Genomic DNA, 24,955 nt, shown 5'->3' on the forward strand with positions numbered 1-24,955 from the left:
TTTTGGCCCCCCCCCCCCCTTTCCCTCTGTATTGTAACTACTTTCCCATCATCTGCCCTGCAGGCAGCAGAATCGCAGAACAAGGAGCTGGAGGGGAGACTCGAGGGACTTCAGATGGACATCAACGACAGTCGGCAGAAACAAGGAAACATGAAGGGCGAGCTGAAGAAGTTCATGGATATTCTGGATGGAAAGCTGGATGAGCTGCACGAGTTCAGACAAGGACTCTCCAAACTCGGTGTTGATAACTGAGAGGAAGTGAGGCAGAGCTGAGAGGTCGGGCATGAAGGATTCACTAAAAATGTCTCTTCAGGGCAGAAACTATGCTGCACCTACATCCCCCAAAGTGATGTCTTCTCTGAATCTATCAGCTTTGGCTTGTAATAAACACAACCTTGTGTGCGTGTGTGAGAGAGGGAGAGAGTTGTTGGCAGACTTGAAACAAAACAAAAAAAAGTAAAAAGAAGGCAAGCAAGTCCCACAAAATGGCTCCATTTTGTGTACTGGCTTTGTGAAACTACAGAGTCGCACTTTGAGCTTACTCATCTGCTTCTGTGGGGGAGAAAAGCGGCTTTAAAAACCTGGTGGTGGGTTCTTAGATTCTGTCCATCCGTCTCTTTTCTGAAGGCTGTAAAACTTCTACACGAGCCTGGTGAGCTTAAAGTAGAAGTGGGGACTTAAAAGGGCTAAAATGAACAAAAAAAAAAGCATTATTAAAGTAATAATTAGTGGAAATACCCGTTTCTCCCCCCGACCCCTTCAGATTTAACGTTCAAGTCCCTCTACAGACTGTCCTTGCTGCTGCCTCTTATGTATCTCAGGTGTGTTAGAAGACAGTTTGTATATATTAAATTATATGCAGATATATAATAAATGGCCGTGACACAAAGTGCCTCCAGGTAAGTTTAATTCTCCCTGGAAAGGAAAACAGGCCAACTAATGACCATCACCATAATGACAACTTATCTCCATTAAATAACCTTAAAATGAAAACAAATCATCGTAGTAAAGAGCCTTTTGATGTTTGCATAAAAAGAAGGAAAACTCAGGACCTTTCCTTCGGTAAGCGTGACCCCGATCCCACCCAGAGTGTTGTGTTCAAGGACCGTTTTGTGTGCATTACTGTTAACAGACCTGTGTGTGTGTGTCCAGGGTTGTTTGTGCTTCCTTCACACTAGTTTTTGTTATGGTGGTGGTTATTCTTATTTTCCTGGAGGAGGGGATACGGTGCTGCTTGACAGGTGAATAACGTTCACTGAAAACATGTGGTTGGAATGAGCCTTTTCACTAAAAACCCTGTCGACTTTGCTTTTAGTCTTACTTGTATGTTTATTTTTTTGGTGCCTCTCGACAACTAGTGTTTCCAGACCAAGTTTATAAGTCTTGATCTGCTTTCCAGATGTAGGATAATGTGTGATGAGGACAAAATCTGCGGATTCAAAGGTTTTCATAATAAAGGACTGTGTTGCAGCTGCTTTTGGGAAGTCCAATTTGAGACCATATGTTTGCAATCAGTGAAATATTTACCCTGTAATATTATTACACGAGACTATTTTTCATGACTCTTTTGATCTTGTCATAACACTGAGATATTTATCAATGGACATTTAAAAAAAATATACTTTTTTTTTTCCTCCCCCCTGTTCGTAACTCACCTGAATCGGAGCGATTCTTCCTGTTGAACCGACGCCTCTTGTGCACTTTGGTGATTCTTGTTCTACGCTGTACCCACTGAACTGACAAACTGGTAAAGTCTAGTTTCATTACAAAGCTGAGTGAGTGTCTTTTTCTCCTGCTATAAGGGACCCAGTGTGACGAAACCGGAGCGTTTTCTAATTCACACTCGCATGTGTGTCAGCGTGTGAAAGAAACGGTTAAATCGTTTACAAATTGAAGCGGGTTTGGGTTTGTTTTTTTTTTTCCTAGATGAGAAGTGAATAAATCCTCAGAGCCAACTGCTGTCGAGGCTCCATCGCCGCCTGTCTTCTCTGTTGATTTACATGGAGCCAAACGTAGTGGCAATCGTAACGGAGGAGACGCACGCTGAGTAAAGCGAGCGGCCGTGTCGTCGGTGTGTGGCTCAGACGAAAGCTGCTGGTTTGGGGACCGACTGTGGAAGGGAAACACCTGAAACGTCGTCACGGCGCCACTGCTGCAGTGGATCAGAGAACATGTTGCCTTGGCAACTCAATCCCACTCGTTTTTTTTTTTTTTGTAAATAAAACTGACTGATGGACTTATGAAACGTTCTTCAGCTTTCATTTGCTCCTTCGGAGAGCGTCGAGTATCAGAAACGGGTGTGAAGTTAATCAATATGCAGATAATTTTATATGCAAGTTGTTTAATTAAATCTGATGGAAAGTTAATTTATGCAGGGAGGTTGTCGACAACAAATCTACTCTTTACTCCTTTTAAAAACTAGTCAGTGAAACGTAATGAATCCAGCGTGGCGTTTGCATTTTAATAAGCTTCCACAGTATAAAAACAATAATGCAAACTGATATCCAAGTCATAAAACTCCACCATTATGAAATATAGCAAAACGTTAGTTAATAAACTGGAACCACATGGAGAAAGTCTGCCTTGTTGCAGTCTGAAGCTGCCTTTTCCATTCATTTGTTGCAAATAAGATATTTTGAATCACAGAATCTGTCACTTTTTCCCCCTTTTTTTTTTTACATTTATCTTCTGATGCGACTGAAATAAATTTTTTTTTTTTTCACTCTACATCAAAAACCTGTTCCACTCCAGAGTTGAAGCAGCATTTCTCTCCCGTCTGCTGTTCGTGGCTGCAGACTTTCTGCGAGGCTTATTGTGTGACTGGTGGTGAGTGGGCGAGTTGGTGAAACATCATTAAGACACTATGCTGCTCGGTACATGTGTGAGAGAGAAAGAGGAGGAGAGAGAGACCTGGCACTGCAGGCCACTACAACCAAGACTTGCTGTTGCCATAGTAACAGGCTGGGGGAATTTCATATTGATGCACAATTGGCTGGGCTTGTCAAAATACCTGCCATCCTCATCCCTGGAGGTGCCCGACCTGGATGTTCCCCCACAGGAAACGCACACACAGAGCCGCCTCCGGAGCAAAGAGGGAGGGAGGAGGCCGCGGCCGCCGCTAACAGCTGCTCTTTAACGTTCACACAGCTGAGAACAGCCACTCGCAGCTGGCTCAGAGAGGGAGAGACGCTGCCTGGATGGACACCGCTCTGACTCATGTTGGTGGGCGAAAAAAGTCTGCCGGAGAACAGTCGGCAGGGTTTACCCACACTGGCTCCACACTTCCTGTGCGCGGCGTTTAAAGAGCGGGGATGTCGACCTGGGCGCAGCGCGTCTGAGCGCATGTCTGAACTCAAGCAAGCTCTGCAAAGGTTTCATATCTGGATTTATTTTTCATAAAACAGTACACACGTGTTTCCAGTGCCAGTTCGGTGAACAGACGTTTTATTTACTCTGAACCCTTTTAATGCTTTTTGTCAGAAAGCAATTCAAACCACGGCTTAGATGATTAGATGGGTTGTTATTGCACATAAGTATTTATTAAAGAAGAAAAAAAAGGTATCCTGCATTCCTAATTGATCTCTTTACGTGTGGCGTGGTGAAGGAAGAATTAGCTGATTACTTGGAGACGGCAGCTTGTAGTACAAACAACACTGAAGGATTTACACAGCACTGCTCTTCATAGCTTACAGTAAATGCTCCGGAATACAGCGGCTGGATTATATCTGAGGAATCGCGTTTACTACATTCAAGATACTGAGTTAAGATTCAGAAATATGACAGAGGAATTAGTTTGTCCCTGCTGAGCAGCAGCTTCACTACAGGCCTTCAGGCAGACGGCTGTGTAAGTTTCAATCATTCACACGCTGCGCTTCAGTGCCGCCGACTGCCTTTGCTTTATAATGCAGAACATCCCATTTAGCCATTCACTTTAAGAATCCTCCCAGAACCAGAAAAAAAAAAAAAAAAAAAAGGTTTCAGAGGAGATTAAATCCCGATTCTGTCACTTACTACTTAGCTGGATCAGAGCCTTTTTGGATCTCTTACATCTCGGTGCTGCTTTAGGAGGACCAATGGGATTAGTGAGCGACAGCGCCAACAAACTAAAGCGTTTAAGTCAGAGGAGGCGTAATCCCGTCCTCATCAGACGAAGAAGAAGCAGCAGCAGCAGCGTGTTTTTGGTTAAATCTGGCCGTAGCACGAGCTTCAGGCCGACTAGCCGTGAGGGAAGGGATTTGGGGGGATTTGGGTTTGTGTCAGAGGTTTGTGTTCTCAGCTGTCCCAGTCGGCGCTCTGCGAGTCGTCGTCGTCTCGGTCGTCATCGTCCGAGTCGGCCGCCACCTTCTTCATCCTCATCATGGCAGCTTTGATGCTGCGCTCCAGCTCGTTGTCGGCGCCGCTCGGGACTTCCTCTCGCGTGGGAACCACCTGCAACGCGAAGAGTGACAATGTAGCTGGAGACTACGGGCTCATTCAGAAAGTTGGAATACACCTTTTATTATCCAAGTGAAACGCGTCACATAGATCAATTAGACAAAGAATGATGCCTTGGCACCTTTACCTATGATTTTCTGCTACTTGCTAAAGAAAACATGTCACTTCTAATTTTACACAATACCACAGACTAACAAAAATATAGATTTTTAATAACAAAATGTGGGCTTAACAGAATCAGTCAAATACCTGCTTAAACAAATGAGACTCATCTGGCTTATGTTCTAATTTATAATTGATATGACTGTAATTATGATCTGTACTTGATATCAATGCAACATTTTTGTACATTTTTTAAATTTCATGTCAATTTAAGTAAATGTTGACCCTTGTTGGAAGCAGCTGGAGATCTAGTTCAGCTGATTTTAATTTATGTAGCTGAACAGCAACAAGTCGGTTTCGACTAAATTGAACAAAGTCATTAGGTGTTTTACAGCAGCAGTCGGTGTGAAAGGTGCTTAGAGTAGCACTAAAACTGAAACGGGGGTGATTTTAGTCCTGTTTTTCAGTCAGTTGGCTTGCATTTCTATCTAAAGGTTTAGGGAGAAATAAAATCTCTGTTTGACATATTAACGTGTTACCATGTTAATGCAACAAACGCGCAGATGTGACCATTGAAGGGAAGGGAAGGAGAGTTTCTGAGACACTAATAGCACAGAAGCACTGCTGGTTTTTTAGTAACACCTGCGCCTTCCCCACTGACCAGTCAACACATTCACTAAGTGTGAAGCTAAACAATAATAATAACAAAAAAAAAAAAAAAAGGTCAGTGTTCGTTATTAGATGTGTAGTTTTTGTTTTTAGGTTTAAAACTGAAGAAAATGTAGTTTGTCTTTAAAACTCAGTGTGGCTCCGAATTATAAATAAACCAATTAAAACTTTCACCCCGTGTTACTGTAAAACCAGAAACCGTTGAATTCGCTACTGGTGCAACTTCCTGATTGGTCAGCAGGCGCTCAGATAATTAGATGTCCTGCATCAGTAATGAACGCCACCTGAATTGCTTTAGTCATAAGCCTATTCAGTGAGAAAATGAAAGTCTTAGAGTAGACTAATGTTTGTGTGAGCTTTGACTGTTTCCACTGGTAAAAAAAAAATATTATAATTTGTGTATTTATTCACTGCAAACAGCAAAATATTGCAGTAAAATCTGAGGTTGTTTATGAATTTAGGACATTAATCTCTAGAGAACCAAAAGGCTGGAGGCTCATTTTAAATACCGATGCTGATGTTAAACTGTAGATGTATTTTTTTAATCTAGACGTTGACGTCTAGATTAGACGTTGCAACTGAACGACAAACCAAAAGCTACCAAGCTGACAAGAGGAACTTTACATTCACGCAACAAAACAGTCTTTTTTTTTTTTCACCAAAAATGAGCAAAAGCTTTCATGTTTAGCCTGATAATTAAAAGTTGAGTTGATCATTTCTGAAAACAAGTCCGACTGTTTTCCCAAAATGGAGCCCGCCACGTTAACTTTTGGAAATAATATCAACTTTTTCTTAAGCGATAGAGAAAATTGGCATCTCTCTTTGTGTAGTGATTTTTGAAAATGCACAACCACGATACGGAGAAACACGCAAACATGAAAACCGACGGCTGTAGAGCAGTCAGAAAAATAAAAGTCTGATTTGACTATCACTTGTTTTATATACCAAAGCATTCCCATCTCATTCTTTCCCAAAATGGGAGCGAAATATGAGACTGTAAATTTAATATGTCCTGGAATAATTAAACACCTGTGATAAGTGATCTTGTTATATAACCTAAACCAAACCAAACGTTTTTATTCCCGACCTGAATTTTAAGGATGTGTGAAAACAAATACAGCCATATGGAAAACCATCATTTAAAAATAATATATATATATATATATATATATATATATATATATATATATATATATATATATATATATATATATATATATATATATATACTATGAAAATATCAAGGCATTAAACGATCTAAAATACTAAAATGAGCTGTAAATATATTGTCATTTTCAAGAAACATTTACACACAGTGATCTGTACTGAGCTTCAAGGTTTTCCATTTGGTCAACTTAACAATGCTGTCTCATAGAAAACAGCTGATCTGTATGTGTTGTTTAACTTGGTGTCAAATTTATCTGACTGATAGGAAACATCAGCAGTGAAGTATCACTGGTGACAAACATCTAACCTTCTTCAGTTTGACTCCCTCTCGGATGGCGGACATCAGATTGCTCCTCGTGTCAGAGTTGTTCGTAGCATCGGGAACCTTTCGCAGTTTAATCTGTCCGCGTTGCAGCGAGGCCAACACTTCGTCCATAGTTCCTGCAGTAATGCCACATGCAAAAAAAAACAAAAGAAAGGTAAGAAACAATAAAAACAGAAAGAAACATTAAAACTGGTAAGAAATATTAAAATGGTAAAAAAAAAAACAACTCTAAGAAACATTGAAAACTGAAAGAAATCAAAGTGTTAAGAAGTAACAAAAGTGGTAAGAAACAGAACTTAGAACATTTGAAAAAAAGAGACATTCAAAACTGCATTCTTTGATGTCAAAGAAATAAAGTCGTGTTGAACTGGAGTTGAGGGTGTGAAACAGCAAGACTGAGGTAAAAGCCTCCGTCTGTCCTCATGGGAGACGTTGGGAATATAGGACAGAACACCATGTGCAAACACACTTTCCACTAGAACAAACAAACACAACTGTGCCAGCAGTGGGGAAATGCTGCATCTCCTGCTCCCTGCCCACAGCGCTCTCAAACTGCTTCTCGTCTTTATACGTTTATCGCGAGCTGCCTAAAGTCTGAACTTTGCTGCACACTTTCGCCTCACCTATGTTTTGCTTGAGCGTGTTCTTGGCTGGAAAAGGAGGCTCCTCTTTTTCGCTGAGAGGCATCGGCGTGTCCTGAGGGGAAGGTGCAGCTCGGACAGGCGGTGGTGGCAAGGCAGGAGGCGGTGGTGGGAGTGGTGGTGGAGGTGGAGGAGGAGGAGGTGGCGGTGGCACAGTGGGGCAGGTTAATGTTGGCGGAGGCGGTGCAGAGAAGATCTGAACAGGGATGTCTTTAGGCTGCTGCTTTTTGGGTGTTTTGCTGCGTCTAGGAGCCGGGCGGACGGAGGACGGCTCATCAGGAGAGTCAGACGGAGACAGGCTGATGATGGACAACGGCTGGGAGGGACAGGACACTTCTGAGGGAGACTTCCTGGACTGAGGCGTCTTCAGGATGTACTGTCCCTGTCGCTTCTATGAGGGAGGAGATGAAAAAGATCACATAGTGGAACGTAACGCAAAATCACAAAGAAAGAAAGAAAGAAATCCCAACATGGGAGAAATCACCTCTTTCTGTTCATTTTAAATAAAAAAAACAAAAAGTTATAACAATTTAAATAGAGCAACGTATAGCAAAAACCTGGAGGACAATTTGTTTCCATCTGCAAGAGAACTAGAATATTTATTTTCCAGCAAGACAACGAGCTGAAGCATCCATCTAAAGCTACGCAGAGTTTGAAGAAAACAAGGTGGATGTTCTGGAGTGGCCCAGTCAAAGCTCAGGCCTCAGTCCTACAGAGAATTTGTGGCAGGATTTGGAAACAGCTGATCACAGCCGACCCACATGCAGCTTGACAGAGGTTGGATAGTTTACAAGGAAGAATAGGGTAAAACTGCAGCATCCTGACGAATGGGTGCATCAGTTTATCGGCCGGCCGATAAATTGACCCCCGATCTCCTTCATTTTGGGGTCTCGGTGATCGGCCGATACCGACACGTGAATCAGATCTCATCCGCCGATCTTATCTGCTTCAGCAAAGGTCTAAACAATCAACCACTGTCCTGTTTTGCTCTGCTGGGAGAGAGGTTTGACTGGCAGACCAGAGTCCACCAGGTCATATCTAACAATAATCATCCCACTGTTACTGACTCAGTGACTTTTGGAGGTCAGCCAGAAATCATCAATCGGTGCTCCCCTATCCAGATGTGTGGCTTGATTGCAGCTGATCCACACAGACTCCCTGCTGGGGTTGCAGCCAAAGGCGCTTCAACAAAACATTGACTTGAAGGAGCTGAATATTTATGCTATTGTTTATTTTATATTACATATTTTAGTTTTTTGTCAGCATCTTGTAGAAATCAGCGTTTATTTAAAGAATGAATGGTTCTTTTTGCATTTATTTTGCCAAGATTTATTATTTTCTTTTTTTGTAAAAGCAATAAAAAAGGGGGGAAAGAGAATACCTTTTACAAAGCCATGACATTTTCATCTGGGCTTTCCCATTTTTTTTTAATTCATTAGTATATTATAATTTCAATATCATCTATAATCTTTACTATTCTTCTGTCATTTAACAAATGGAAATATTTTTGTAATCCTGACCAAACAATAAAACAAATCCGCCGTGTTTTTAAACAGAAACCCATCTGGCCTTTATTTATTTTATCTCATTTTTTTAAATGAAGGAGGATGTGCAGGAGAAAGAAAGAGACAGAACGAGAGGCTGACCTCTCTGAAGGACCGTAATCTGCTCAGGGTCTTCTCTCGCTCCTGGTCCACCCACTCCTTCCTCCTCTGATCCTCCTCTTTCCTCTTCTCCCGTTTCTGCAGACAACAGAGGGAGACACAGAGAGCCACTGAAGAGAGGAGGGGAAAAAAACAACCTAAATCTAGTTACCTCTGTAGATAGTGCTGCGTGTGTGAGGGTCTGTGTGGGCTGCCTGGTTGCTGTGGTGACGTACCAGGTGGACCTGATGATGCTGGTTGAAGACTATCGAGCTGTGCTTGGCCGCCTGCTGCTTCTGCTCCTGGGCGTCCATGCACTGATCCTGAAGACACACGCACAAAAGAAATCCATGAGTACAGATCATTTTTATTTGAAGCCAGCTTTGTATTTTATCAGATTAGTGGGTGTTTCAACGGAGGACCAAAACCGACATAATAAGAAATAAAAGCATAAATATATATTTTGTTTTTCCTTTTTCCCTACACGAGATTCCGTTAAGTAATGTATATATTTTCTTTTTCATTTCCCCTAAACATGCGTTTTTGTCATGAAAAGTAAATATTATGTTTTGTCTTTTTTCTGCTTGCTCTTTTTCTGCTGCATCGTTATGCTAATGAGAAGAGCTGCCTTCTATGTCCAGCTCCTCCAGCTCCTATTGGCCAATAGAGCTTTCGAACCAACGTCACTGCGTCAGATGTTGTGGGGCGTTTACGTCTCGCGCAGTCGCTCGGTGCCATCTTTACAGGCCACAGATCAAAAGAAACTTTGTCCCGGTGGTCTTATTGTGTTGCTGACTGCAGTGAAGTTAGTTTCGAGTTGGATATTCAAATATCCAACTCGAACAAATTTCCGAACCAAACACTCCTGTCAAACAAATGTTAATAAATGCCTTGTGACCAACTGATACAGAAAAGTGGTAATTCATGCTTTTACATGAGACACACTACCCTATATTAAAATGTCAAGTCATATTCAATATTTTAAATGACTTTAATGTTAAATAATATAATGTTTTCTTCAATAGCTTCCACATTGCGTGCCACATTGACTAGAAATCAGTGTGTAATTGTTGAATTAAACTGTATATATGAGGCACATGCATTTTTATTCCATTTTAACAAAATTTTTATTTTTGTTACCTATTTTTTTAGTTTAAATTTAGTATTTCTCTTCAATAGCCTCTAGGTCATGATAAATGTGCCAAAACCTTCTGGAGCTGAACAGAAACAAAACTGAAGTTATTATTTTTGGACCTAAAGAGGAATAGTCTAGAGTTATAGATCTAGAGTTGTATATATACATACATACACACACATATATATATATATATATATATATATATATATATATATATATATATATATATATATATATATATATATATATATATAGAAATAGATTCAGCCAATAAGATGGGGAGAATGCTTATGAGCCCACAAGAGAACTATCACTATTGTAATATCTATGATGACATCACAGGCGTTTTCATGCATCATACACCAGAATTGTACTTTATAAAGGCACACAGTTCCATAGAACCTCACCCACTTTTCACTTGTGCGGATTGTGCGGATTGTGCTGTTGTGCGGATTGTGCGGATTGTGCTGTTGTGCGGATTGTGCAAATTTTGCGAATTGTGCAGAGAACATTGTTTCGAGCAAAACTTGTTTGAATAAATCAGAATGCCGAAACCCATGGTCTATCACCTCAACAATGAGCTCTTTGACATCTTTCAGCAGGAGATCAAGGAGCTTCACCAAGATGTAGCGGCCATTACGATGGAGAAAGTCAACACTGAACGCTACTATGAAGACATTGTCTCAGAAGAGAGGGAGGAGAAGCAGGCCTTGCTTCTGGAAATTCAGGAGCTTAAGGAGAAGCTGGAGAAAGCCGAATCCAAGAACCAAGGCCGGGTGGGCAGAGATGAGACAACGTGCTGCCCCACAATACAAGAACTCCAACAACAAATGAAGGAGATGCAAAAGAAACACCGTGAAGAAATTGAGATGCTCACCATTGAGTTTGAAATTGATCTCGCTGTGGCTCAGAAAGAGATAAAGAAGCTCCAGGAAAAGCTGGAGAACAAAATAAATCTTGATGCTAAAAGTGATTCAGCAAAAAGGGAAGCCATTAAGAGTCTCCTAAAAATCTCTGGTGACTGTGAAGGAATGAAGAACATCTCCACTGAACATTCAATCAAAGTTCAAGATGAGGACATTCCTCATCTTGATGTCCAACAGCTTCAAGAAATGCTCCAGAGAGAAAGAAAGCTGAGGATTGAGGCAGAAAAAGAAAATCTGGATCAATTCAAAATTTCTGAGGCTTTCTTTGACATGATGGAGCAAGAAGTGAAAACAGAACAAGAACGTAGAGCCCAAATTGAGGCAGACAAAGAGGAAGCTGTGGAGATCGCAGAACAACTAATTAAAAAGCTTGAGGACATGGAGAAAATGTCCAAGGAGGGTCGATCTGAGACTGTTTTGGTTGGCAAAATCCAAATGGAGCTCCAACAGCTCGAGAAAATGGTCGAAAAAGAGAAAAGTCTAAGGGTCCAAGGAGAGACCGAAATCGCTTCTCTCTCGAAGATGATAGAGTCTCTTCGGCAAGAAACAGACAAAGAGCTGCAGAAAGAAAGGGCTCTAAGAGAAGAGGCAGAAAGAGGTAAGTTGGAGTTGGAAAAGGTAAGTGATCAGCTTCACCAGGGTTTAGAGAAAGCCTGCAATATGACAGAGACGCTCTCGGCTCAGACAAAACTCCTTACCAACAAGCTTCAGGCAGAGGACAAAAAACGCAGATCTCTGCTAAAAGAAATCCAGGATCTCACCCTTATGTTGGATAAGGAAAAGGCCCTTAGAATCGAGGCAGAAATGGAGATATCTGCACAAAGACATCCAGGAACTCACCTTCATGCTGGACAAGGAAAGAAACCCATAGAATCGAGGCAGAGAATTATGAAATGGAGACAATAGAGATTTTAGAGGCAGAAGGAAGCAGAATGCAGAACCTGGCAGAAGAAAACACCATTTCATCAAATTTCAACCTTAAAGTCATGCGAATAGCTCTTTGTTGGTGTTAAGCAGTGGTCCCCAAAGTTGGTCCTCGAGGGCCGGCACCCTGCATGCTTTAGTTCTCTCCCTGGTGGTAGTAACAACCTTTTCAGCATGTCAATATTCTTCTTAGGCTTCTAATGAGCCCTCGAGGACCGACTTTGGGGACCACTGATTACAAGTATTAAATCTAACTAGTATTTCATTTGAGTCAGGAGTTTGGTAGGAAGGAGACACCTTAAACATGTAGGGAATGGGTACTTAAGGACTACGGTTGGGAACCACTGCGACGGCGGTCAATTCCCGGTCTGTCCACCCTTTGCCGTTTGTTTTCCCACTTCACCCACCTTGCCTGCTGGTGTTGGTCAGGCGTGCCGATGGCACAAAAAATTTGCAGCCTCACTTCTGTCAGACTGTGGCTACAATCCAGTAGCTTGCCATCAGCGGTGTGTGAATGAGTCCTTTGACATCGACATATTTACTCCCTTCAAATAATGAAGTGGCCTGAAACAGGCCATACAGTGCGATTTTGTTTTAAATTTTGCATGTTCTATGTCAGGGGTGTCCAAAGTCGGTCCTCGGGGGCCGGCATCCTGCATGTTTTAGTTCTCTCCCTAGTGGTAGTAACAATCTCCACAGCAAGTCAATGTTCTCCTTAGGCCTTCCAATGATCCATCATTTGATGCAGGGAGAGAACTAAAACATGCAGGATGCCGGCCATCGAGGACCGACTTTGGACCCCCCTGTTCTATGTCAATGTTATATTTTTATTGAACTCTTTAATTTAAAAAATGCTTAAAAACAAAACGACGACATAAAAGGAAAGGAGTTGGTATTCAGCCTCTTTACTGTAAAGGGTAAAGAGGCTCTTTACAGTGAAGAGCCTCCTTCACTGTAAAGAAACAACATTTCTGTTTTAAATGTTGAACATTTTACATCATCATTGTACGTATTCAAACTCATAACGTCATGTAAATTGCTGTTGATTGCGTTTGTCTTTGTTTTAAATGTTGCAAGATCAATGTCAATGTTGCATTTTTATTATGTCCTCCTTTTTGTTAAAACAAACGCTAAGAAACTATCAAATAAAAAAAACAACAACTAAACAAAAATGGAAAAGTTGGATCTATTCCGCCTCTTTCCAATAATGTAAATAGTTTCTTCCTGTGTTTGTTTCTGTTTTAAGTTGAAAGTTATATACCATCATTCTACGTATTCAAACTTTACTGTAATGTAAATAGCTGTTGATGTGTTTGCCTTTCTTTTAATTGTTGCAGGTATGTTGCAAAAAAAACAAAAAAAACAAGCAAAATAAGGGAGGAAAGTTTTATATCGTCATTCTATGTATGAAGATATAAAAGTTTTATATTGTCATTCTATGTATGACAGTATAATACATACATAGAATGACAGTATAAAAGTTTTATATCATCATACATAGACAATATGTTTTATGTCATTCTATGTATTCAAACTTTAATGTAATATAAAGACCTGTTGATGTGTTTGTCTTTGTTTTATATGTTGCAAGTTTTGTGTCAGTGTTGCGTTATTATATCCTCCCTTTATGTAAAAAGAAAGCTAAAAAACAACAAGAAAAAAAACAACAAAAAAGGAAAATAATTTGTTGTCTTTTTCTATTTGATCTCTATGAAGTGGGTCTGGTGACATGGGAGAGAAAAAATGTGGCCGCGACTTAATAATGGGAACGAGAATAACGAGAATGGTAATTACTCATTTATTTCGTGGGAAATACTTAACCATGATAAGTCGTGGCCACGATTTTGTTTTCCTTTTTCCTGACTCCACAGATTTCAGATGTACTCAACTTGACCGATAAGAGCTGGCTAAATTCATTGAAAACATTTTCCACATATTTGGGGTTTTGTATAACATTAGTGTCTGACCTTTGACATTGATTCCCAAACATTCAAGAGAGTCAAATATGCTCAAGAAAATCATTTTACAGTTTGGTGAATTATGAAATATTAGGAAGTCCTAAGCCTAAGGACTCTTATGCTCTTATGCTCATTGTTCTCGCTTAAGAAATTATAATTAGGAGACGCCAATTTGATTAGTACAGATGCTTCATTATTATAAGGTCTCAGCGGTTTGTTGGGAATCATTAGAGAAAGAAAATGCATCATGAACACATATCTTAGATCAGAGACCATGTTGATTTTAAAGCAGGGTTAGCCTGTCCGAAGGCTAACCACTGAAAATCACACAGACGACTGTTCTGTCGATTATCTAAAAATGAAAAATAATAACACGACTAAAAACCTACGAAGACATAGCTGTCCACCTTGATTGGTAGTGTCTGAAATAGGTGTTCTGCATATTTAGATCGTTCATTAGCAGGCCACAGCAGAGCTAGCTAATTAGCATGCTAAAGAGCTAAGCCAGCAATTTGAAGTAGGGGCATATAAACAGGGTAACTCTGGAGGAGTTGCAGATATCCACACCTCCGTTGGTAATTCTGAAGGCAACATAGCTGTGTGTTGTTTATGAGTGGTAAACAGGGCTTTAAGTGAAAAGAATAAGTCCTAGCACTCCCCTTAATCTCTTTTCTAAAGTGTGTTGATTAAAGTAGGTTGAAAAAAAAAATGCAAACCCTACTTTTCTATTTGTAACAGAAAACAAAGGAAAAAACTTTGATCACTTTTCTTCACGTTTGAGTTCATCCATTTCACAAGAATTCAACAATATTTGAAGAAATTTGTGTAAAATGTGTAAAAGTTTATAGTCCATAGCTCATAAGTGTAACTTCCTGAAGTTGTCCACACCAACTCTGGGATGAAGGGGACAGTCCCCACCAATATTTCCTGCCCCTTTTTTCTTTATGTGCATCTATGAAACTCGGCAGCAGCTGCACGTTGTATTCAAAGCATTAACAGCCAGGTAATGCTTTATAAAATTCCTTTGTAAAACGTAAATTCAGAGTTCTTAGGGTAACACTATATTTGAAGGGGTGTGCATAAGACTGACATGACTGTCAAATTCACCAGTCTTTATGAATGTTTATGACAGTTGTCATGAAGTGTCATTCGGTAAATAATGACACTTTCAACGTAAAGTTCCTCTAAAAGTTGCATTAAAAGTCCATTAAAAGTGCCAACTTTGCATGATTTTGCAAATTATGATCATTTAATGCAAAGTTGGCATTTTTAATGGCCTGTCAATGCAACTTTTAGAGCAACTTTGCATTAAAAGTGTCATTATTAACCGAATGACACTTCATGACATGACAACTGTCAGACTTCTTTATGTTCATGACAGATGTTATGTCATGTTTATGACAGTGTCATGTCAGTCTTATGCACACCCCTTCAAATAAAGTGTTACTGTTCAGAGTCACCTGGTGACATGGTAATGTAGAGCTGTGTATCGACAGGGAATAAAAAGGGTCAAATCAAATAAAAATGAGTGTACCTCATCTGTACAGACTGGTAGAACAATCGTTCTACCAGCTGATCCCCTCCAGTCACTGAATAGATGCTTAAAACAGATAAATGTGCCACAACTTTCTGCAGCTGAACAGAAACAAAACTGAAGTTATTATTTTTGGACCTAAAGAGGAACAGTCTAGAGTTATAGATCTAGAGTTGTAGATCTACAACAATTTCTCACTGATTTTGACTCAATAGGTCACATGACCTAGAAGCTATTGAAGAGAAATACTAAATTTAAACAAAAAAAGGTAACAAAAATAAAAATGTAGTTAAAATGGAATAAAAATATATGTGCCTCATATATAGAGTTTAGTATAACAATTACTGATTTCTAGTCAATGTGGCACGCAATGTGGAAGCTATTGAAGAAAACGTATTATTTAACATTAAAGTTATTTAATATGTTCCAGAGTTCAAATCTAAAATCTGCACTCCATCCTCAAAATAAAAATTACATAGTTATGAGCTTTAAATATGTGTATTTGTACCCTGAAGACAAATGAACTGCTACCAAGAGTCTTCTTTTTTTAAAGGTGCAGACGGGTCAAAATGAATAAAGTGGTCGCAGCGCGTTTTGCACCTTTTTGTTCCTCAGGTAAGCCCTCCGAGCACAGATGTTGCCCCTCTTGGTCTCCAGGGTCTGCAGGCGTCGTTTGAGCTGACGCATTAGTGGCGGTTCAGCCTGTTGCAGCGCTGTGTGGACCATGCTGTGCAGCTCCTCTGGATCCTCACACACATCATAGTACACCACCTCCTCCTTCAACTCTGAAACAAAAGCACATTCATACAACATCATTATGTACGCTATGGATTTACTTGTTATAATATTCAAAATATGACATCATCAACATAAACTGCTGATTCGCCTTCACCTGTGAGTGTTCACATTAAATCCTCCATAAAGTCACATAATTAGTTTGCAAAATTCATTTTCGTTTGGCCCTTCTTTTCAGCAAATAGTGAAGGTCACACTGCTATGTTTTAGTTTGGAAACTCTGGAGAGCATAAAAGGTTAAAAGTACAGGTGGACACACACAGACACACGCACAGCATGTTAATACTGCACACGCACCTTGGAGGTAACACCCCATGTCCCTAAAGGAGCAATTAGAGAAATATTTACATGAACGGAGGGGACCATTTCCCCAGAGTGACCTCAAATCAAAGTGTGTCAAATTTACATGTAAATATGTATGACATCATTTAAATTCAGTTTTTTAAAAACATGTCTAGCTCTCTCCCTGTAACTCTTCCTATAAAAAGGTCTGGAGATGCTAATGCTTAAAATAACTACTTCTGTTTTATTGCCTAAAGTTGGCATCAGATTTGACAGAGTGTTATTTTACTGCTGTTTTAGCAATAACTCAGGACCAACTCTGACCAGCTCCACATTAAAATCTGTGAAACGTCAACTCATCAAATCAGGACTAGATTACTAATGAATTATACATTCTCTAAAGTACAGCTTTTTGTCGGCGATGCTTTTATTTTGTTTGCATACACATTTTTCCAGGCTCAGTTTCACTCCCAGTAACTTAGATTGTGTACTTTACCCAAATGCAATGTTAAATATTTCCTAATTCTACAGGAAGAAAATAGTTTGAAGTACTAATTGGTCGTGTCACATGAGAGACACGGTCCTGCTGACCTCACCCTGTCCGTCAAGCCTTCATTATGCAGCTTTTATGCTAATAATTTTAATATCACACAAAGATGATATGATTAAATATGAAATGCTGTTTTTACTTCATGCTTGCTATTACTTAGGAGAAAAACAAAATCTACAATTATTTTAGCTTGTTTTTATGCCTATGATCATTTTTATTCTAAAAATCTATTCCATCTGTTGCATTTAAATACAGATTGATGCATTTCTTTTCTATGAAACCTTTCCACTAGTTTCAGCACACACCTTTAATTTGTCGACGCAGGGTGTCTATCTGAGCCACCAGCAGCTGCTCCTCGTTCTTCAGGATCTCAAACTTGGCGTCATAAAGTTCCAGCTGGGTTTCATAGAACTGCAGTTCAAGCTGGTCCACTGTGTCGCGTTTCTGACCGGCCTCAAACGCCGACCCCTGCTCAGCTCTCTGGTTCTGGACTCTCCCTGACAAGTTCTCCAGCTGTAGAAAAAAAAAAAAAACACCCTTGTCAAGTCAGCCTTTAAAAAGTGTGGAATATTTGGCTTTTTAAATTCACACCCCGTTTGTACATGCGTGCTAAAAACACTCTGACACAACTGCATGTTTACATCTTTTCAACTGATGTAAAAATATGTGATGTAGAAACGTCTTCAGACAGTTTTCTTCTCTGCGACTCTTAATGAGGGGAGCTGGAATCAGCGGCTGCCTGCAGCGTTATGACAGTAACAAAAAAAAAACGCTTGACATTCTTAATTATGAGCTGACACTTTATATTCAAGCCCATGTGCCTAAATGCTCTCTGTCATAAAGAACGCTGCGTGACGCCCAGAACATTTGCAAAGTAAAATTATTTTTCTCCCTTTTTTCAGTTCAGACTGAGCGATCCCAAACTGAAAGAATTACTTCAACATTTGCAGTCACAGAGTTTAACTAAAGCACAAATGGAGGAAAATTCACATTCAAGTGTTTTGTTACTGCAGTCTTTGCACACTCAGGTTCGGAGATTTTCTCCCAATCTTTTCTGGTGATTATCTTTAAAAGTCCTCCTGGTAGAATAAGGACCATTGGTGGAAATCAGGAGATGTTCAATGTGGTTCAAACAAATATCCGGTTTCACTTTCCACACTGTATAAGTTGGGAATTTTGACAATTCAGGTTTCCCCTGAACATATGCTAAATGTTTGAATGAACGAACATACTACTACTACTACTTCTGATGAGATAAAATGTAGAAAAAACATTTTTTTCATCCTCTTTTCCTATACCTGAAATAGGACTGGGTAATATGGCTTAAAAATAAAACCTGCAGATTTTTTCATAACAGATAAAAATCGATTTATCACCCAGTCCTAACCTGGAAAATACATTTATTCCATAATTTTCTGTTCTGCGTACAAACTCAGCCAGATCCACAGTCGATGTTTGGATCAACGTCTCTCACCTTGTTGCTAAATTTGGCAAAGGGGGAAGTTGCAAAGGTGGAGGGACTTCTTCAGTTTAATTGATCTAAATGTAGGTTATATTTGCAGCGAGCATCAAAAACCAAAACATACAAATTGCATAAAGAGGTCTTGATGTTTTCCAAGGGCGTCGTGCGCACGCACAGAAGTGCTCACTGTAAAAAAAAATAAAAATATATATAAAATTAAAAAAAAAAAAAAACAGTCCAATGTGTCACACTGTGAAATCTGCAGGCACACCGGTGCATTCATCAGAGTCACCGTGTTACGGTGCCACCAGCACAAAATCCTGCGTAGGTGCAGCTCGCTGATCTCATTAGAAACACTCGCACACAGCCGTCTATGCAAAAGACTCACGTTGATTTCACAGTGGTGGCCACTTCCAGCATCCTCGGGCCTGACTTTTTAACAAGCTTAATCAGATGAATAATGCAGGTGAAGATGCTGAAAGTGTTCTCCTGCTGCCCCCACAGAAAAGGAGAAAAGACCAGCTCAATATGCACAGCGTGACAGCTTATGGCTGCAAATAATCTGCTGCAGTTTCCCACTCCATACTGTGATCCTGATATTAAAATTGCTCTACACCAGGCAGTCACAGAGCACACACAGGCGGTACGCTGTGAATATGTATACACACAGACACACTGACTTATTTATGCATGGAGGCAGGTTTTTTTTTTGTTTTTGGGGGGGTGGGGGGAGTGGAGGGATTCTTTTGAGTTTTTAGAGAGAGCTTTATAAATAGATCAAAAGAAGCTCTGCAGCCAGAGATTCAGACAAGAATACCAAACAACAACAACAACAAAAAAGCCAGCAGTCCATTTAAATCGCTGCAGAACTACAGTCACTACTAAAGCTGTTTTGCCTTGGTACAAAAAAAAAAGAAAAAAAAAAAAACCTATTAAGCGCAGACAGAATGTTTTCACCAATTACAGAAGCCCCGAAGAAGCAGCCGAAACCCCCGTCAGACGTACCCGCTCTTTGATGGTGTCCTTCTTGCGGCTGAGGCACATCTCTGCCGCTCGCATGTGCTGCAAGGTTTCCTTAGCTAAAAGGAAGCGCAGCTTCTCCAGTCTAGGAGCTGCAGACGCCCAGGCAGCGGGTCCAAAACGCTTCTTATCCTCCTCCATCTGCTTTACCATGCCTTGACATAGACATGAAAATCTGTCAAACTGCTGCATCTCGCAAAAACTTAACAGACCTTATATGATTACATGAGAATTATCAACTAAGCTTGTTTGTTTGTTTTTTCCCTGATAGCTCTTTGAAAATGATGTTGATGACATCCAGCTATGACATCATTGCTTTAGGATATCTCACTTGCTTTAAAAGTTTTATTGAACTACCTGGAAAAAACAGTGGCAGTTTCTCCCACCTGAATTTCAAGCTGCTCCACAAACTGATCTATATTCTGGATGTACCGTGAAAGCTGGACAATAAGCTTTTGAAGTCAACTTTCTCAAACCCATGCAACAGTTCAAAGTTAAATCAGTTTTTTTTTTGTTTCTTTTCACTATGAACCTGAATTGATTACAAAGAAACTTAAAAGTTTTTTTTTTTTTTGTTTACCTTGACAACCAATGAATTCACACCTTTGGCGTTTAATGTTAGCATTTTGTTAAATTCTTTGAATAATTTGAAATTCTTCAAAAGACAGAGCATGGAAAATTGATTAATTTACATCTGAATTGCAGTCATTTAATATCATATAAACTGAATGTTTTCTTATCTAATTAAAAAAAAGATGCTTTCGTGTGATTTTATTTTATTTTTTTTACCAAATCCACCACAGAATTTATAATATGATCCATATAAAAAGAAAAGAAAAGCAAACAACTCATACCAGCCAGGGCCTTTGAAGTCTGTGCAAAGTAGTTGACAGTGATGTCCTGAATGGAGGCGACTGCATCCTCTGCTTTCATTCTCCACTCCTCCGCCTCCTTCTCCAGAGCTGCAATCCTCTTGGGACCCAGCTCCTCAAACTCCAAGGATTTCTGCAGAAAAACAAAAGAAAAGAAAAGAAAAAAAAACAAAAAAAAACAAGTGGACCGTTTATGATCAGAGCACCACCTCATAGATCTGACAAACTCTGGGATTCAACTTAGATTTGAGATAAATAAAGAGTCTTTAGCGGAACAAGAAAATGACTCGTGTTTTGTTCAAGCTTCAACCGGACTCACTAGAATCTCCATCTTGTAAAGGCAGGCCAGTTCTCTCATGTCTCTAAAGGGCTGCAACAGGTACTGGAAGAAGCTGGTGGCGACAGTAACCAGGTCCTGATAGGCTTCATCTTCCTTCTCATAGATGCTCAGCAGTGCCACCATCCCATTAGTGGTGCTGTGAGTCTGCAGCAGCTGTAAAAACAAAACAAAACAAAAAAAAACAAACAAAAAACAATAAAATAAGTGAACATAAAAACACCATCACCTCAGTTTATTCTCAGAGCCGTCTGTTGTTTGCCTTGTATGACTTTTCACAGCTCAGATGGGATAGAAAAATCTTTACTGGAAGTTGTTTGGTGCGCTCTGATCGATGCCAAACACACAGCTGGTGCAAGTCTTTTTAAACAGGATGTGGGTGGTCCAGAGTTATAGCCTTGCAAAGCCATATCAATGTGGCTAAATAGAGATAATAAATCAATAATATAAATCCAGTGAAATTTACATATGAACAAATATTAACGACTTCACAGGTTTAATAAGGGATGACCCATTGAAAATCACAGACAGGCAATTTCTGAGATGCTGACATTTCAACAGGGATTATAAGAAAAACGTGTTATAAATCAATAATTCAGTTTTTAATGGGGGGGGGGGGTTTCGTTAAAAATAATAAACATAACACATTTAAAATGCACCACTTTGCAGGATCTCTATTGAATTTGTTCATCCACTTAAAAAAAGGGGGCTTTTATTCATGAAATCAATTACTGTAGTTTATAGATTTTTAGTTATTGACATGAGATTGAAAAAGTATGTTTTCACTTTGGCATCGAGGACTTCCTTTTTGAAATTCTGGCAGCAAAGTCACAGCTGCGTCATGCTAGACCTGATTTTAGATATTTCCACTGCCACTGTGTGGCGCTCTTCTTACAGGCAACTGTTTCCACTTCAGGAATACACACAGCTTAGTGAGGTAAAAGTCTGCAATAATCCAGTGATGTGGGACTCAAACACTTGCTCCAGGGTAGGTATTTGAGTCAGGAAGATAATTCATCAAATAAAAAATAAAAAATTATATATTATTTCTTAAAATGTTATGATTATAAACAAAGGCCAAATGAGTTGTAGTTTGAGTTAATTTGCATTAATGTTACTGGGAAAAACAACTACCAGATATAACAATGCATTTTATTAATTGTTACACTATTAAACCCCAAGTGTGGCAAATCTATATTCAATGAATTAACAAATATGTTTTTTAGGGTTGGACATCATAATGGTGACGTATGTATGGAAAGAATAACCGTGTGTTCAAAAATATGCTTTTGGAGATAATACAGGGATGGAAATGTGATTGTTGTACCTGATTAAATGTATATTGAACATAATGGCATTTATTTGTGGATAACATATTAGCTCTTTCTGCCTTTTTCCAGCTTCTTTTATTATTATTATATATATATAGCGTTTATTTGTTGCGTCATTCATCTTTATTACATGCATGTTTTGATTTCTTTGTAGACGTGGATTATTTGTATTGTTGCCAACATCTGCTGTAAAATTCATGACAAAAGCCACACTGAAAGATATTTATTTTTAGACAATTTGTGAGCTAAAATTGAGGGAATAAACTTTCCAAATGAATTCAATTTTGGGCCCTAAATGTTGCAAGAGAAAATGTGGAAAGTTATTATTAGCCTGCAGGATCTTGAAGGAAACACATCCGATCCTTAAAAGACAAACAATAATCTGAAGATATAACGTCAGAGTAGTTGAGAAAATACTAAAAGTTAACACATGAAAACAGAAAGATGAACAGCAACATCTGAAATAGTACAAATCACAGGAAATGTTCACTGAAAAGAAGAGCAAACTTCCAGTGAAAAGGTGCTTGTTAATTCTTATTTAAAGAAAATGTGACTGTTATCAAATGCTTCAGTATTGGTTGTTGTTGTGCATTTCTTCCATGTAGAAACAAACTAAGTGAATGGATTAAATCAGCCCTTAATGAAGACCTTATGGGGCATAAGATGGACTTTTGTGAATCAGACTGAACTCCAGGACCACCAGCAGCCGTGTGGCCCCTCACCTCCTTCAGGTGACCCTTGGCCCTTGACATCTCCTCCTGCATGGTCTTCTTTTTGAACTCCTGTAGATTTTCAAAGTACTCATCCACATCCCTCTCATCCTGGGTGAACAGAGTTTCCAGGACGATCTTTCTCCCGCACAGGTCAATGGCTGTGCTGAAGTATTTTTCCAGCTTCCTGCACGGCGTGTCAAAGTCCCTCTGGTCGTCATCCTCCGGACCGGACTTCCGATTCGACAGCAGCAAGTCCCAAATGTTACTTTCCCCAAAGTCGGATAAATCCGGGAAGCAGCCGCCCAGGACGTCCGCCACGCATGTGAACTGTAGGTGGACGTGTTTCAGGTCGTTCACGGAGAACAGTCCTGCCCAGCTCATCTGAGGGTCGCCACCCGCGGGGACCTCAGCCTTACGTTTCTGCCGCTGTAACGTCCGGTTGTGGCAGGTTACTGCGAACTTCGACTCGATAACGTTCCACTGGACGATAAAACCCAACTTAAAGGGTTCATTCTCTTCAAATATGTTACTTTTAACTGCCACCCACCCCTCCAAGCTGTCCAACCGATCAAACTCTACACTGTCCATGTTAAAAACACAGCTTTCACTTTGGCCCCGGAGGAACTGTTGGCTGTGTTTACAACGTCCGCCATTTGTATGACGTTGCTGCCTTCAAGTGCATCACAAATACTCGGAAATTCTAAAAGCCTATTTCATCTGAGCTGAAAAACAATTAAAGCCAATTAAAACTAACACATTGTCATAATTTTTAATAAAAAATTGTTCACTAAGAGTACAGAAAGCCACAGAGTCCGTCTGATGACATAGGAGAAAAAAGTAATAATTTAATCGTTCTGCCCATAAATGACAAAAGTCGTGCCAATGAGATTATTTAGTCGTGGCCATTATTTTGTATTTATCCATGTGACCAGACGGGTTCCATAAAAACCAGCAAAATTACAGATATTGTGTCATTAATTAGGAGTTAGGTGCAATAAAAATTCTAGCTTAAATGACAGGAAACTTAAATAAACTGTTCTAAGACAAATGTCAATAATATGACAGGATATTACTAACTCAAGATGGAATTAACAGGAACTAAATCATAAATTAGGTCAAAATCAAATCAAAATGTGGTCATTAGGTTCATGTTGAAAAGTTACGAGGTTAAACGAACGCACCACAACACTCCATGTTTTGTATTCAACTTTGACCTTTAAATCAGCTGTTGGGGGATTTCCATCTTAAATTACCGACTCAGATCATCCTGTTGATACCGAAAATAATCCTGTTATATTTTACAATATCAAGAAAACTTTTCTGTTCGCGTAATATAGATCGCATATTCTCTTTAAAAGAAACAAATCTGGCGTAGATATTTGAAATAGTTGTGACATATGAGCAGTGTGAGTTGCATCTATTTTTGTCACAGCCTCAGCTTTCGGGATTGGACCCCCTCACAAAGTTTGCTTGTCGGACACAAAAACAAGCCCGGGTCAGTTATTCAGAGAAGATTATTTTAGTGAATTATTGAGGTAATTCTTTTATTAATTGCTCAATATAACCCCCAGTTTAACTTATTTATAGAAGCAAGTCACTAAAACACAATTGCAGATTTTAAAATTTTTATTTATTTATATTTACACATTTTTATAGACCTACACGCTTATATAATTTAGAAAAGGATGATCTGAATGAATCTATTCTTCAACCTGTGCATGTTGCAGACCCCTCTCCACTGTGCACAGTCAGTGCTCTCAATGGACCTGAATGACATCAGAGGGGGCAGGCTGGCTGTGATCTCAGAAGAGAGCGAGCAGCAGGACTTCAGCAGAGAGTCGAGCACCATGGAGGCATACAATGTTGTTCCAGAGCCTGGAGGAAGGACCTTCCAGAGGTTTTCAGTCAACACCAATGAGTCGCTGCGGTTCGAACCCTGTGAAGACAGCTGTCCGTCCCCTACTGGGGCAGAAGATGGACGTGATGATGTGTTTGAGAAGGGAGAATGTGAGGTGAGGGGCACTAACAGCACAACAGCATGTCATTCTTTAACTCATTCTTATTTATTTTTTTTTTTTTTGGGGGGGGGGGTTTAATTTGCTTTTTACCCCGCTTTTCACAGAAAATTTACA

At 39.7% G+C, this 24,955-nt stretch overlaps 2 protein-coding genes across 3 annotated transcripts in view; one reads left to right on the plus strand and one right to left on the minus strand.

Annotated features, from left to right (window-relative positions):
• The window catches only part of whamm (WASP homolog associated with actin, golgi membranes and microtubules), a 32,321-nt gene extending 8,785 nt beyond the window's left edge, over positions 1 to 23,536 (minus strand). Inside the window, exons 1-11 of one of the 2 annotated variants that reach the window (XM_015039869.1) lie at positions 22,833 to 23,536; positions 20,762 to 20,935; positions 20,425 to 20,575; positions 19,556 to 19,725; positions 17,394 to 17,601; positions 16,062 to 16,246; positions 9,218 to 9,304; positions 8,985 to 9,080; positions 7,321 to 7,729; positions 6,680 to 6,813; positions 4,261 to 4,428 (exon numbers count right to left, since the gene is read on the minus strand). In XM_015039869.1, the coding sequence (XP_014895355.1) occupies positions 4,273 to 4,428; positions 6,680 to 6,813; positions 7,321 to 7,729; positions 8,985 to 9,080; positions 9,218 to 9,304; positions 16,062 to 16,246; positions 17,394 to 17,601; positions 19,556 to 19,725; positions 20,425 to 20,575; positions 20,762 to 20,935; positions 22,833 to 23,411 (2,349 nt within the window). In that variant the 5' untranslated portion in view covers positions 23,412 to 23,536 and the 3' untranslated portion in view covers positions 4,261 to 4,272. Of the gene's footprint in view, positions 1 to 602; positions 4,429 to 6,679; positions 6,814 to 7,320; positions 7,730 to 8,984; positions 9,081 to 9,217; positions 9,305 to 16,061; positions 16,247 to 17,393; positions 17,602 to 19,555; positions 19,726 to 20,424; positions 20,576 to 20,761; positions 20,936 to 22,832 lie in introns of those variants that run through there. The other variant, XM_015039868.1, reaches the window with a different exon arrangement.
• A 578-nt stretch (positions 23,537 to 24,114) lies between these two features.
• Positions 24,115 to 24,955, plus strand: part of fsd2 (fibronectin type III and SPRY domain containing 2) — a 12,074-nt gene continuing 11,233 nt past the window's right edge. Inside the window, exons 1-2 of the mRNA XM_015039875.1 lie at positions 24,115 to 24,358; positions 24,551 to 24,835. Of these exons, the coding sequence (XP_014895361.1) occupies positions 24,584 to 24,835 (252 nt within the window). The 5' untranslated portion in view covers positions 24,115 to 24,358; positions 24,551 to 24,583. The remainder of the gene's footprint in view (positions 24,359 to 24,550; positions 24,836 to 24,955) is intronic.

This window comes from Poecilia latipinna, unplaced genomic scaffold (assembly GCF_001443285.1).
Source record: "Poecilia latipinna isolate Pla-1442-1.1 unplaced genomic scaffold, P_latipinna-1.0 Scaffold488, whole genome shotgun sequence".
Classification (NCBI taxonomy): Eukaryota; Metazoa; Chordata; class Actinopteri; order Cyprinodontiformes; family Poeciliidae; genus Poecilia; species Poecilia latipinna.